Source organism: Protomyctophum bolini (genome assembly GCF_963924005.1).
Source record: "Protomyctophum bolini genome assembly, chromosome: 13".
In the NCBI taxonomy this organism is placed as follows: domain Eukaryota; kingdom Metazoa; phylum Chordata; class Actinopteri; order Myctophiformes; family Myctophidae; genus Protomyctophum; species Protomyctophum bolini.
The window spans coordinates 17832391-17845697 of record NC_137874.1 but is presented as its reverse complement, the minus strand read 5'-3'; the positions used below and the strand labels follow the sequence as shown (position 1 = coordinate 17845697).

General features: G+C 41.2%; 1 protein-coding gene across 2 annotated transcripts in view; it reads right to left on the bottom strand.

Annotated features, from left to right (window-relative positions):
• Positions 1 to 4816: 4816 nt before the first annotated feature.
• The window catches only part of alcama (activated leukocyte cell adhesion molecule a), a 74398-nt gene continuing 65907 nt past the window's right edge, over positions 4817 to 13307 (bottom strand). The window contains exons 12-15 of one of the 2 annotated variants that reach the window (XM_080780015.1): positions 10999 to 11134; positions 8923 to 8955; positions 8302 to 8531; positions 4817 to 7476 (exon numbers count right to left, since the gene is read on the bottom strand). In XM_080780015.1, the coding sequence (XP_080636141.1) occupies positions 8335 to 8531; positions 8923 to 8955; positions 10999 to 11134 (366 nt within the window). In that variant the 3' untranslated portion in view covers positions 4817 to 7476; positions 8302 to 8334. The remainder of the gene's footprint in view (positions 7477 to 8301; positions 8532 to 8922; positions 8956 to 10998; positions 11135 to 13307) is intronic. The other variant, XM_080780016.1, reaches the window with a different exon arrangement.

Below are 13307 nucleotides of genomic sequence, written 5' to 3'. Positions count from 1 at the left end.
TGTTTTTTGAAATTTTGAAAAAAAAAGTTAGCCTCGTTTCTCATCATTTTGGACCGTGGGCTATAGCCCATATCGTACGGCATACTATAGCGCGCCGTTTTTCATCATTTTTGAGGATTTGAAAAAAATTACGAAATGACAAAAACGATGGGTTATAGCCCATGTTTTTTGAAAGAAAAAAAAAAGTTAGCCTCGTTTCTCATCATTTTGGACCGTGGGCTATAGCCCATATCGTACGGCATACTATAGCGCGCCGTTTTTCATCATTTTTGAGGATTTGAAAAAAATTACGAAATGACAAAAACAATGGGTTATAGCCCATGTTTAAAAAAAAAAAAAAAAAAAAGTTAGCCTCGTTTCTCATTATTTTGGACCGTGGGCTATAGCCCATATCGTACGGCATACTATAGCGCGCCGTTTTTCATCATTTTTGAGGATTTGAAAAAAATTACGAAATGACAAAAACGATGGGTTATAGCCCATGTTTTTTGAAAAAAAAAAAAGTTAGCCTCGTTTCTCATCATTTTGGACCGTGGGCTATAGCCCATATCGTACGGCATACTATAGCACGCCGTTTTTCATCATTTTTGAGGATTTGAAAAAAATTACGAAATGACAAAAACGATGGGTTATAGCCCATGTTTTTTGAAATTTTGAAAAAAAAAGTTAGCCTCGTTTCTCATCATTTTGGACCGTGGGCTATAGCCCATATCGTACGGCATACTATAGCGCGCCGTTTTTCATCATTTTTGAGGATTTGAATTTTTTTTCACGAAATGACAAAAACGATGGGTTATAGCCCATGTTTTTTGAAAAAAAAAAAAAAAGTTAGCCTCGTTTCTGATCATTTTGGACCGTGGGCTATAGCCCATATCGTACGGCATACTATAGCGCGCCGTTTTTCATCATTTTTGAGGATTTGAAAAAAATTACGAAATGACAAAAACAATGGGTTATAGCCCATGTTTTTTGAATAAAAAAAAAAAAAAGTTAGCCTCGTTTCTCATTATTTTGGACCGTGGGCTATAGCCCATATCGTACGGCATACTATAGCGCGCAGTTTTTCATCATTTTTGAAGATTTGAAAAAAATGACGAAATGACAAAAATGATGGGTTATAGCCCATGTTTTTTGAAATTTTGAAAAAAAAAGTTAGCCTCGTTTCTCATCATTTTGGACCGTGGGCTATAGCCCATATCGTACGGCATACTATAGCGCGCCGTTTTTCATCATTTTTGAAGATTTGAAAATTAACTTAACTAGTGTGGTTTAACATAGATTCTGCCTACGTGTGGTCTATGTATAGAGGCCCCCATCTTACCTATCCCAAGGCAGGGCATATGCGCTAGACATACAGTAGTAGAATAATCAGGTCTGTGGTCTAACAAACAAATGACTGCTGTTGAAGAGAGATCTGCTGCAATGAGCCCAACACAGCCCTTTTATAGGGCACAGGTGTGTGTGATTGGTTGAAGGCGGAGCCAGAGAATCAGAGCCTAGCCAATGAGGGCAGCTGGAGTCACACTGGTGGTTATGGCCTTCAGACCTGCAGAGAATGCAAAGAGGGGAGAGGGAAGGAGAGACAGGGAAGGAATACAGACCCTACAGACAATCATACCTACGTGGCACGTAACAAGCAGGGATACTCAAATAGATTTACCTGTGGGCCACATTACAAAAATGGCAAGGGGCCAGGGGCCAGTAGATAAAATTACGACATTAATGATACTTGATAACTTCTCTCTTTCAATTGCTTTATTTTCGCAAAATGTATCAAAGTACAATGTGCATGCACACAATATGTAAATAAATAAATGTGTTACATTTTCTTGCATAAACACAAAGAGCTGTTTCCATAACTGCACAAATTATTGCACATAACATGAGTAGCTGTTATAATAACATAATAACATAACATGAGTAGCTCTTTGCCTGCCTGCCTGCCTGTCTGTCTGTCTGTCTGTCCATGAGTAGTTATTTGTCTGTCTGTCAATGAGTAGCTGTCTGCCTGCCTGTCTATGAGTAGCTGTCTGTCTGCCTGCCTGCCTGTCCAATTGTCCATGAGTAGCTGTCTGTCTGCCTGTCTGAGTAGCTGTCTGCCTGCCTTCCTAATTGTCCATGAGTAGCTGTCTGTCTGCCTGTCTATGAGTAGCTGTCTGCCTGCCTGCCTAATTGTCCATGAGTAGCTGTCTGTCTGCCTGTCTATGAGTAGCTGTCTGCCTTCCTGCCTGTCCAATTGTCCATGAGTAGCTGTCTGTCTGTCTATGAGTAGCTGTCTGCCTGCCTGCCCAATTGTCTATGAGTAGCTGTCTGTCTGTCTATGAGTAGCTGTCTGCCTTCCTGCCTGTCCAATTGTCCATGAGTAGCTGTCTGTCTGTCTATGAGTAGCTGTCTGCCTTCCTGCCTGTCCAATTGTCCATGAGTAGCTGTCTGCCTGCCTGTCCAATTCTCCATGAGTAGCTGTCTGTCTGCCTGTCTATGAGTAGCTGTCTGACTGCCTGCCTGTCCAATTCTCCATGAGTAGCTGTCTGTCTGTCTGCCTGTCTATGAGTAGCTGTCTGCCTGCCTGCCAGCCAGCAAGTTGGTTAACAGAAAATAAATTGTTATGGCTGAGTAAAATAAAATACAATAAACACAATTTGCCTGAAAATAGATTACCCAGCTATGACCTTTTTCATGAAAAAAAAAGAGTAGTGATATGGCTGACTGAGTAAAATAAAACAATCTACCTGAAAATAGATAGCTATAAGTGAAGAGCAATTTCCGCAATTACCATTTCCGCAATTTCCGCAATTTCCATTTCCGCAATTTCCTCAATTTCAATTTCCGCAATTTCCGCAATTTCCATTTCCACCATTTCCGCAATTTCCGCAATTTCCATTTCCGCATTTCCGCAATTTCCGCAATTTCCATTTCCACCATTTCCGCAATTTCCGCAATTACAATTTTCGTAATTTCCGCAATTTCCATTTCCGCAATTTCCATTTCCATTTCCAACTATTAATGGCAGCTGGGTTTCATCATTCAAATAAAATAGAATTCTGTCCGTTTAGCTATAAAATTATGTCAGGGAATAGGGATACACAGTATATGTCTTTCATTTGCATTGCATCTCTCCCCCCCGTTCGTTCGAGTAATAGTACAACTCTAATAGTATTACTTATAATAATGTAATTAAAGATAACTTCATTCAGATTTATTTATTTTTATTTCATTTTCCAGATTTATTTTTCTTCTTTTTTTTAGATTTTCATTGGTGGGCCAGTCATAATGGTCCCGCGGGCCTGATGTGGCCCGTGGGCCTGAGGTTGAGTATCACTGCGCTAACCCCTCCTATATTCAGCTATAATGTAGTGTTTTCGTCTTACAAACAAATTCCCATTTACAATGAATGAGAATTTACGTCATATACAGTATGTAGACGAGCAAATCGGCTATTTTTGTCCTACACAAAGTAGTAATAAATTCCCATTGACAATGAATGGATGATGTAGGCCTACGATGATAAGAGCGCCCGCCCCTCACTTCACACGGGTATAGGACGTTTTTAATCTTAGCCACTTAAAACGTAGGCGTATACTGTACAACTTAAGCATATTTCTTGCAGTGGAGTTATGGCAAGCTGCCCTACATAATATGGCGGCATTTACAGTGTGGCCCAGTGGCCAATGAGGCATATCTACCTATTTTTGTCTATGTTGCACAGTAGAAGATAATCACCAGCTGGAGGAAATCTGGCTTAAAACGAAGGGAGTTACAAAAGTGGAATGCATTAGAGGAAGATACACCGCAACACCACTAGGTGGCACATACATCAATCAAACACAAAGAATAGTGAAAATAATCATATACTGGAAACATTCATATAAATGAAAGCATGTATTTGACAAATAAAGGCAACCGTTTATAGAGTGACAGCGGTGTTCTATGCAGACAATTTGCAAAAAGCTTAGCGTCCATTACTATGCCTGTTATTAGACACTCAACTAATCCAGTGCCCATTTAGTAGCACAGATGAAAGTCAACTGACTGAACTGTTGGCTGCTTCCTTTGCTTCCCTTCTTTGAGCACTTTTGCACCGCCACTGCATACCTAAATGCTAATTTAAGTTGTTGCTTTATATTTTAGGCTCTAGGGAGACAGTCTGTATTTAACATTTCATGCTAACTAAGCCACCCTGAAGCATGAAAAAAGAAAAGAAGGGAGTGGATATTCAGCCTCAAACCCATTTGATTGATCAAATGTTTATAGCTTGCAGCTGGTTGAGTTTAGGCAGGGGTTTGGTGTGGTTTAATCACTTATAGGCTATTTAAGGTTAGCCTGGGAAGGCATTGGTCGGCTGTGGTTGTGGATTGGTGAGGGCGTTCACCAACACTGCTCTGAGAGTGGAGTGTTTCCAAGCACAGTCACCATCTTTCCCCCTAAGTATCTATTACTCACCCCAGGAAGCCTTGAATTCATGGAGATTTTTAAGGGGCCAATTTAAGCCCGAGGTCCCTTCCATTCCATTTTATTTGATTAATTGAAGTAAATACTGTAGGATGCCACGGCGAAACTATGTAAAAATGAATTCCTAAAGAACTGTGTGTAAATCACTGGGAGGAGATGGAGGACTACTACTGTCCAGGGCTAGGTGGATGTTTACTGTTGCTCTCGTTAATCTTAGCCTCGATCTGCCCTCCTATTTAATTTGCCTCAATTGGGGTGAGTAATTGATAGGAAAATGTGAAATACTGTATACAGTATGTGTATTTAGTAAAAAATAAAAATAAAAAAGGAGACAATTGAACAAGATGTTTCAATGAGAATGTTTTTTCAAAATGTACACTTTATTGTCAACAACAGTACAAAAACAAAAGTTCTGTATTTACAGTAGTACTATGGCCTTCTCGTCTTACACTCTTTGGTTTCACTGCTGACCTGATTATTTGAAAAGGAACAAAAGGCATGAGGACACAATCGACCAGGCAGACAGAGATGCCCACTTCCTGCTTGTGTGCCATTCTATTTATTTATCTATGTTTTTTATTAGCCATTCCACAGTACAATGAATCGGGCAACAACACCTTTGTCTCTGTTCATGTAACGCTGATGGGTGTACAAATTTAACTGGTTCCATATATACACTCTTACTAACCATTTAGTTCCTAACTAGCAATCATTTAGCTGGGGGCCACCTGGGACCCCCGCAAGGACCCCTGGGGTTCCTAGACTCCACTTTGAGAACCACTGCACTCAGACATACCGCGTAATTCAACTAGTATTATCATGAATAATAGTGTTTGGAGAGACGCCGGTTTCAGTAACCCGAACTGTAATTGAGACTGTGGACGGCCGTTGTCTGCCATAAGACTAAAACATAGCGATCATAAATCTGTTCCAAGAAGATTTCAAATATTCAAGTTCAACTTTGCATCTCGAGGACCCCCTGCCATATAAGGCTGTGTGCACTGCTGGGCTACCAACGGAACACTGGTAAATCCTGTCCTATCTGTTCCCTGTGCATTCTCTTTGGTGGGACATCGGGGCATTGCCCGGCATGGGGGAACAGACAGGGCAGAATACTCCATTATGCCTAATTTATGCTCCATCGTACGACTGTGTCGCATGCCGAACATCCACATGCTCACAACGCACCGCGGACGCGCTGAGTTGCGAGCTTGTAGATCGGCTATTTTTGGTGCACCAGAGGGCCGCCATCCATATGCAGATATGGCCTCATTTTCCCAATCAGTCGCTGTCTTCAACATGACTGATGGCTAATTTAGACTTTGTTGTACGTGTACGACTAGTAACCTATTTTAAAATGTTCCGTTGAAAATCTGTCATTTCTGCCGGCGACATTCATACGACGAAGTTTAAATTGGGCTTTATCCTTCAGACCATTTAAACAAAACAAAAAATATATATAATACAGCAAAGAACACACAGACACTGTATCGCCTTATTCACCCCCATGTAACTCTCCTACCATACAGTACCTTTTCAATACTTAGATGATGCCTTTCAACGAGGCTGTAAAATAAAAAATAAAAAAACGATCATCTAGCATGCTGTAGCACAGCTATCCTGGTAGGTTTCACTCGGAATATAAATATAATAAAAAACACAAAGATTTTAGGACATTCAGACCCCGGTACATTTGGAGTAGAGGTACTCCGAGGAAAAAAAGATAAACATCTACTCTTAAGCCAAATTTATACTCTATAGCACGATGGTGTCGCTTGCTGAGCTAACAGCGTGTGGCGCTCAAGCGACCGACACAGTCATGCAGTGATGTATGAATATGGCGCTTTGACTGAGTGGTCATTACCTATAAAGGATGGCATAACAGGAGAGGAACACTAGAACAAACGATGTGGGAAGGTGAAGGCAATAACGTACTTTCAGTCTTAAACTAGCTTAACTTCAGATGCACAAATCACACAGTGTCTTAGCCCAAGGCCAGGGTATCAAAGTTGTATACAACAAGATGGCCGCACATTCATTACTAACTGCAAATACTTTTTTCTTTTTGCACATTCCTGATAACTGCTTGCCTTTTCACATCCAATAGATTTAGAGCCTAAATCAAGCAAAAAGGAAACCCTTGGGAAAGTGAATAAACTGACAGTTAAAGTTTAATGAAGAACTGTAGTGAATTATACTTAAAGTGGAAGAACGTCTACGATTTACATAATCAAGTGAGTGGGTGTACTGCAATGCGCTGTCAGCTTACAATCTACATCTACACAACTGCTTTTTTCTTTTGCGGAAACATGACACGTTGTTTTTTGAATCAAGGACAGTTACGGATCACAGTTACGGTATGCTGCTTGTGTCATGCATTACAAAAAACCAAAAACGTTTGCGGCCTAAAACTATCCCCTGTAAGAAACTCAAGAAAATAATAATACAGGGGTTTTGATGGTGCAGTACACAGATTATTATCAACGACTGTTATAATCATTCCTCACTGCCTTGGGAGTCTTAGCTAACTTGGAGGGCGTTATTGACTGCAGAAACAGCAATGAAGTGTCTTTTTCACTGAGCACAGCCAAATGAAGGCTATTCCACACAGCGCAATAAAATCAGCATGCTCATCCATGGGCACACGATGAATTGTTACACAGACCTAAAGAAGTTGTATTATTGACATTCTTGCAGGGAAAATGAAGAACTGAACAAAACAAAACAGAACAAAACAATACAAAACAAACACGTACGAAGAGCCAAATCCCACCACATGGCCTCACAGATTGACTCAAACCAAACAAGACGAAACAAAACCAAAGAGCATTCACCAGGAACACAAAACATAAAATGACACAATAGCATGAGGCATGGCCACAGTGCAGCCTACACGTCAGCTGTAGGCACATCCTGTTACAACATTACTCTGTGATTGTGTGCTGCTCACGTGGAGCCTGATGGAAGTTGTCAGCAGTCGTTTGGGAGTCTTCATTTTTGGCGTGTCAAGGCCTCGTTCAACTGCTTCTGTGTCAAAAGAAAGGAAAAGAAGAAGAAAGAAATGCTTGCATTAACGTTGCGTTGAGTTTAACTCTTAACATTGTCTGTTTGATTAACGACTTTGTATCTTGAGAGTACATTTTCAAAGCAAACTAATATCTTACAATATCCCTGCCAGCCACAGAAACATGTATTGTGATCCAACGTGTGTGCATGCGTGCGCCAGGGCTCGAAGAGAAAAAAACTGAGGGGAGGACATTTTTTCGTAACCATTATCAACCCTATACTGTAGTGTAGTAGGCTATACTTACATATAACAAATAGGTAAAATAGCACACCTACAAGCTCACAGTGCATCACAGTGCATAACATTGTGACGCTTTGTGAGCTTGTAGATAGGAAAACAAATGTTTGATGTAAAAAATGCCCAAATTAGGAATGCCAGCCAAAAAAATATATGTTTTAATTGAATCCCCGTCGGTGGCACTGGGTAGGTTTCTGAACTGTCCATAGCCCAGCAATAACAACACAGAGCGACTAGACAGAAATGCTTCCATCTCATAATGAGCATTAGTACGGATATGAATGAAGATAAGGTTGAGTGCTCCTTTAACAATAATGTTTTTTATTCAATTGTGACATCAAACACAGACCGTCTACATTTCCAGAAAGGAAATGCATGTATTTAATTCAGTTTGACGAGAAGCAGGGATAAAACATGCAGTATCCCCGCCGGCCATAAATCTGAATGACCACAGAGTGGTATCAAAAGATCCGCCCAGAAAATACAAACCCTGGTGTGTGCACACGCTTTACATAGTGTGTGATTTTAGCCTTCATCACTCCCCGTACCTTTTTCATCCCCAAGTACAGCGCAGCTGCCTTTTAAACGGTGTGGTTGTTCTCCTCTAGCTTTTTGCTCTCTTCAGACGTGCCCGTCTCCTTCTCGCCGGTCTTCCAGGTTCCTTGTCTTCTCTTCATGTAGAGCCAGTAGACCAGCGCCACAACCGCCGCAGCGATGATCAGCCCCACCACAATGCCAACTATGAGCTTGGCCTGGTCCCCACTGTCATCCGAGGACCCTGGAACACAACAATGCTGAGCTCATTCACTGAGACAACAATAGATACGCACGCACGCACGTACGCGCACATGCACTCACACACACACACAGAGCGATGCTTTGAGAGCTCCCTTGTATGATAAACCAGTCTTTAGAAATCTATGTGGATGGCAAAGCCAGGATGAGATTAAAAGCTCCCATGGAAGGGCAGTATTGTCTTCCATGTCAGGAGATGGCATGTGGGCTGGGTGGTGTGTACAGGATTGGAATGTGGATGATTATGAATGCAACTCCCTGCGGTACACTTCCTAATACGTACTACGTAGCCGTTATCTCACTCTGAGGCCCTTGCCATTCTAGAGAGCAAATAAATAAAATAATAAATTCTCAAATGAAAAACAAAATCTTACCTTCCCTTTCCTTTGGCGGCTCGTCCTTAAATACTGAAATTAAACATAACAAAAATTAGAAGGAATAGAAAATAAACGTAAAAGTGGAAGTACTGCAATATTAGCCCGCGTGCTTGTCAAAGTAAAGCAGAAAGCCAGCCGGTGCTAATCAGTTCTCAAGAACAGCGGGGAAAGCCCAGTCGTCGTTCACAGCCACTCAGAATCTAATCAAATCGAATCATGTTTTCTGGTCGTGCCTCACAACATGCACGTTCAGAGTCAGCAACTTGGGAGCACATCAATATCCTCAGAGCAACTATTTAGTGCATGTCTCAAGCAGTGATGTTTTTGAGAAATAAAATCAATTTGAATGCACTTTTCATGAACATAAAGTTACCGAGTTGGGAAGTAACATGTTGACCGTGTGCGTCTTTAGGAGACTGCAGGGACTGTACAGAACAGTAGGCCCTTTGATGCTCTGATTTAGCACCCTGACTAACAAGAACAAGGGTCTAGTCAAGACCGGGAGGGAGGTTTGAAGGAAGGAAGGAAGACAAACGCACCAAGGGTTATCACAGCCAGAAAGAAAGACGGGATGAAGAGGTAATGCAATGCCAGGGCGTGGGGGAGATGCATGAAATGGAAATATGTTAATGTCGCATTTTCACCATGATCTTTCCTTTTGTCACTTAGCATCGGTGTAATTAAAACATAATTCCGTTTACCATCAAATGAAATTCGCTACAATAAAGAAAACACAAAAGTATGGTCTCTCCACAGTTCATGGTTCTGGTGTCAATATAGGGAAGTCCAGCCTTTACAAATAAACAACGACAACAATCTGTTGTGACATCTTCCACAAAGTGAATGCCTTCTGTACTGTGCAACCATGCAAAGATAACAAAAGCCTTATATTATTATTGCACACTCTCGCCAAAATAACTGGGCTAAAATATTGGATAGTCCTAAAAGAATATTGCCATATCTCTATACGGAGAACCCTATACATGACAAGACTCCATATTATAGCACATTTAATGGAAAATATCTGTACTGACTCTGACTCATTAATGTTCCTCCAATTCTGTTCTGCAGTATGCCCGTAATTTCACACTGCATAGTCGGGTTGTTGCAACGTAAAACTACTGTACCCTACTACTGGTGGTCAGAGAATACACTACAACTCGTTACGACACTGTCTTTGTTCAGTGGCCAGGTTCAGTGGTGAGGCATAATTAAATGTATCATGCAAGTAATTTCTTTTAATTCAAAGTCCTAAAATCTAAAATAGAAGCAGAGCTATTTCAATGCAGAGAGCAGATATGACAACACTCGCCACAGGGGACAATGTCTTCAGATTAACAGAATGTACCTGTCTGTCAACAACATACCCGATACCTGTATCAAAGAGAATGCGATCCTGTAAATGCCATAAATAACACCATTAGGCCTGTATCACAGCACATGGTCATTGACCGACATTCTGCGCGGGCCTGAAGGCGTGAACAAGAGTAGACAAGACAGATGGAAGGAACATTAATCAGCAACAGCGTTCTCAGATCTCTATAACCCATAACTGATTTATAACTGAGCTTTGATATGCCAGATGATGCCATCGGGGGGGATTACAATGACAATTATGCCATTATCTGTAGGATTAACCTTGACCTAGGCTCTGGTAGATAGAAGGACCAGAGATTACACCGGAATAATTATAAATCCTCAGCAGCTCACTAGCACAGTGAGCTGACACTAGCCTGTTGGTTACTAGCACAGTGAGCTGACACTAGCCTGTTGGTTACTAGCACAGTGAGCTGACACTAGCCTGTTGGTTACTAGCACAGTGAGCTGACACTAGCCTGTTGGTTACTAGCACAGTGAGCTGGACTAGCCTGTTGGTTACTAGCACAGTGAGCTGGACTAGCCTGTTGGTTGCTAGCACAGTGAGCTGGACTAGCCTGTTGGTTACTAGCACAGTGAGCTAGTAGCCTGTTGGTTACTAGCACAGTGAGCGGACACTAGCCTGTTGGTTACTAGCACAGTGAGCTGACACTAGCCTGTTGGTTACTAGCACAGGGAGGTAGTCTGAGGACTTACAGGAGGACACATTGATAGTCTTGGAATCGTCTCCCAGCTTGTTGCTCACACTGCAGGTAACGGTCAGGTTGGCTCTGGGCACCACAGTGATCTTGTGGGTGGCCTTGCCATTCTTTTCATTGTAGGAACTCTCCTCCTGCAGAAAGAAGCAAAACAAACAATTAGTTTGTCAGGTTTGAGATGGCATGGAGGTTGGGGGACAAGACCGATAATGGAAGGCAAAGATTCCAAATGTCAACATCTGACAGGACGCTGAACTCTGCTATTATGCCAGCGGCAACTGACAGTGACAATAGGAACCCCTTCTGAAAACAGAATTAAACAAACTGCCTCGTACTCCACAACTGTAGCCTAACCACAAACCAAATCTGGAGAGACGGAAAATAATGTTTGCTAATTGTGGCCGCACAAGCAAAGACATGACCTCAGGTGCCATATGGTTCTGACAAAGCGCACATGTAGATAATTAAGTAAATCGTGCAGAACGTGTTTGAACATCTTAGTGGTAATGTCACATTGGAGAAAAAAAAAAAAAAGTACATAAGGGGAAATACTGAAACAAACAATAATTATATATTATGCAGGCCAGTTCGGAAGAAAGAGACTAAAATGTTTTATAACATTGGAGAAAATATAGTACAGGGCCCCCCCCCTCTCAGTACACCTGAAGCATATCAAATCAGAAACCTTGAGGTTTTAGAACAAAGTGTGTCATTTGGACAGGTCATTATGGATATATTTATCTGTGACTGTCGTCGATGTTTTGATGTGTTCAGGGCAGTTTTGAAATCCTTAGTTACATTGGTTTAATCAACTAGTCTGTAATCAATTTTGCATTGATGAAGTAATCATTTGGGAAGCCGATACTGACTGACCATGACTAACGATGATACTTAAGATGACATGATGCTGATGCATGATACTGACCATGATACTGACCATGATACCCAACATGTCATTATCTGGAACTGTACTTGTACTTTACTACTTACGGCTATATTTGGACCGCTTTTTACCATCCATTTCAGATCTCTTTGCGAAAAATAGCTACAAGCTCACAGGCTTGTGAAATAAACAAATAAATAAATAGGCAGGCAGGCATACTGGGGTTCGAGTGGTTAATTCTCTCTCCCTGCAGCAGTAACACCTTCATTTGCTTTGAGTATAATCTTCTTCATTTGGTATTTAATTAAAGCCTTTATTTATTGCACTATGTTGTGTCCCTTGTGTTGTGGTGCTCATGCAAGCAGTAGCAGTAGTATTTCCTTTCTTAAGCCATTAAAACCGGGTAACCATCCGTTTCATTTTAGATTTTGGCGTACTGCGAGCTTGTACATCTGCTATTTTCGATTTATTTCTTTAAGGCGTTTTAAATAATCTTGCATTTTTTAACACAAATCTTCTCTTCTGGGGGTCCCTGGCACAAAACGGTAAGAGAACTTTAGAAGGCATTTGTAGAATGGGCCTCATGTCTTAATGGGTTAATATGGTTCTTCTCATAACGGAATGCTGTGTGTATCATTTCAATCTGTTTAGGGCATACCAATATGCTTATGACCACCTAGTGCAACCTTAGTGGATTATGATGTTAGCCAGAGTTTATTAGTCTTGCAGTAGATCACAGATCTGAGCTGGCCTACTTCCTCAACTCCCCTGAATCATTCATGATTTTCATGACTTCACAGCATGAACATCTGTAGTCTGATGCTTTGCAAACTGAACCCATATATAGTTTGCTTTCTAAAAAATCCTTATGCTTATCTCTCACCTACCTAATGTAAAGAATCACAACTTACAGCTGCTTAGTTCCCACACAGTTTCTCCTGCTTTTGTTTTGACTCAGTTTTAAAACCAACTGCCTAATAAACCGCACAAGAATCCATCCTTCCATGGACAGATTAGAAACCGCCCAAAACTATGTCAGTATACCCACTGGAGGTTCCAAAAGAATGAGATGCTGTATGCGGAAACTTTCACTCTCAACACCCTACAGTGTATCTAACAACAATCAAGTATAACAGAAGCAGCCCCAAAATGATGGAATTGACTGAGAAACTCAATAACAATGCTATTTTAATTTAATCGCAGGGATGAGGCCAACTCCCGGGGCGCTAAAAGGAAACCAAAAAAAACATTTCAATTACGGCAGACTTAACCACTTTTGCTGTCCTCAGTCGCCTCGTGTGGCTGCCCCCATTTTACAATAACCAACCCACGTCTGTACTGTTTCTGCACATTTATGCATCCTTGTGGGCATTTTATAGATGCGACGATGTGTGTGTATATTTATCTACGGCATGTCTGTGCTG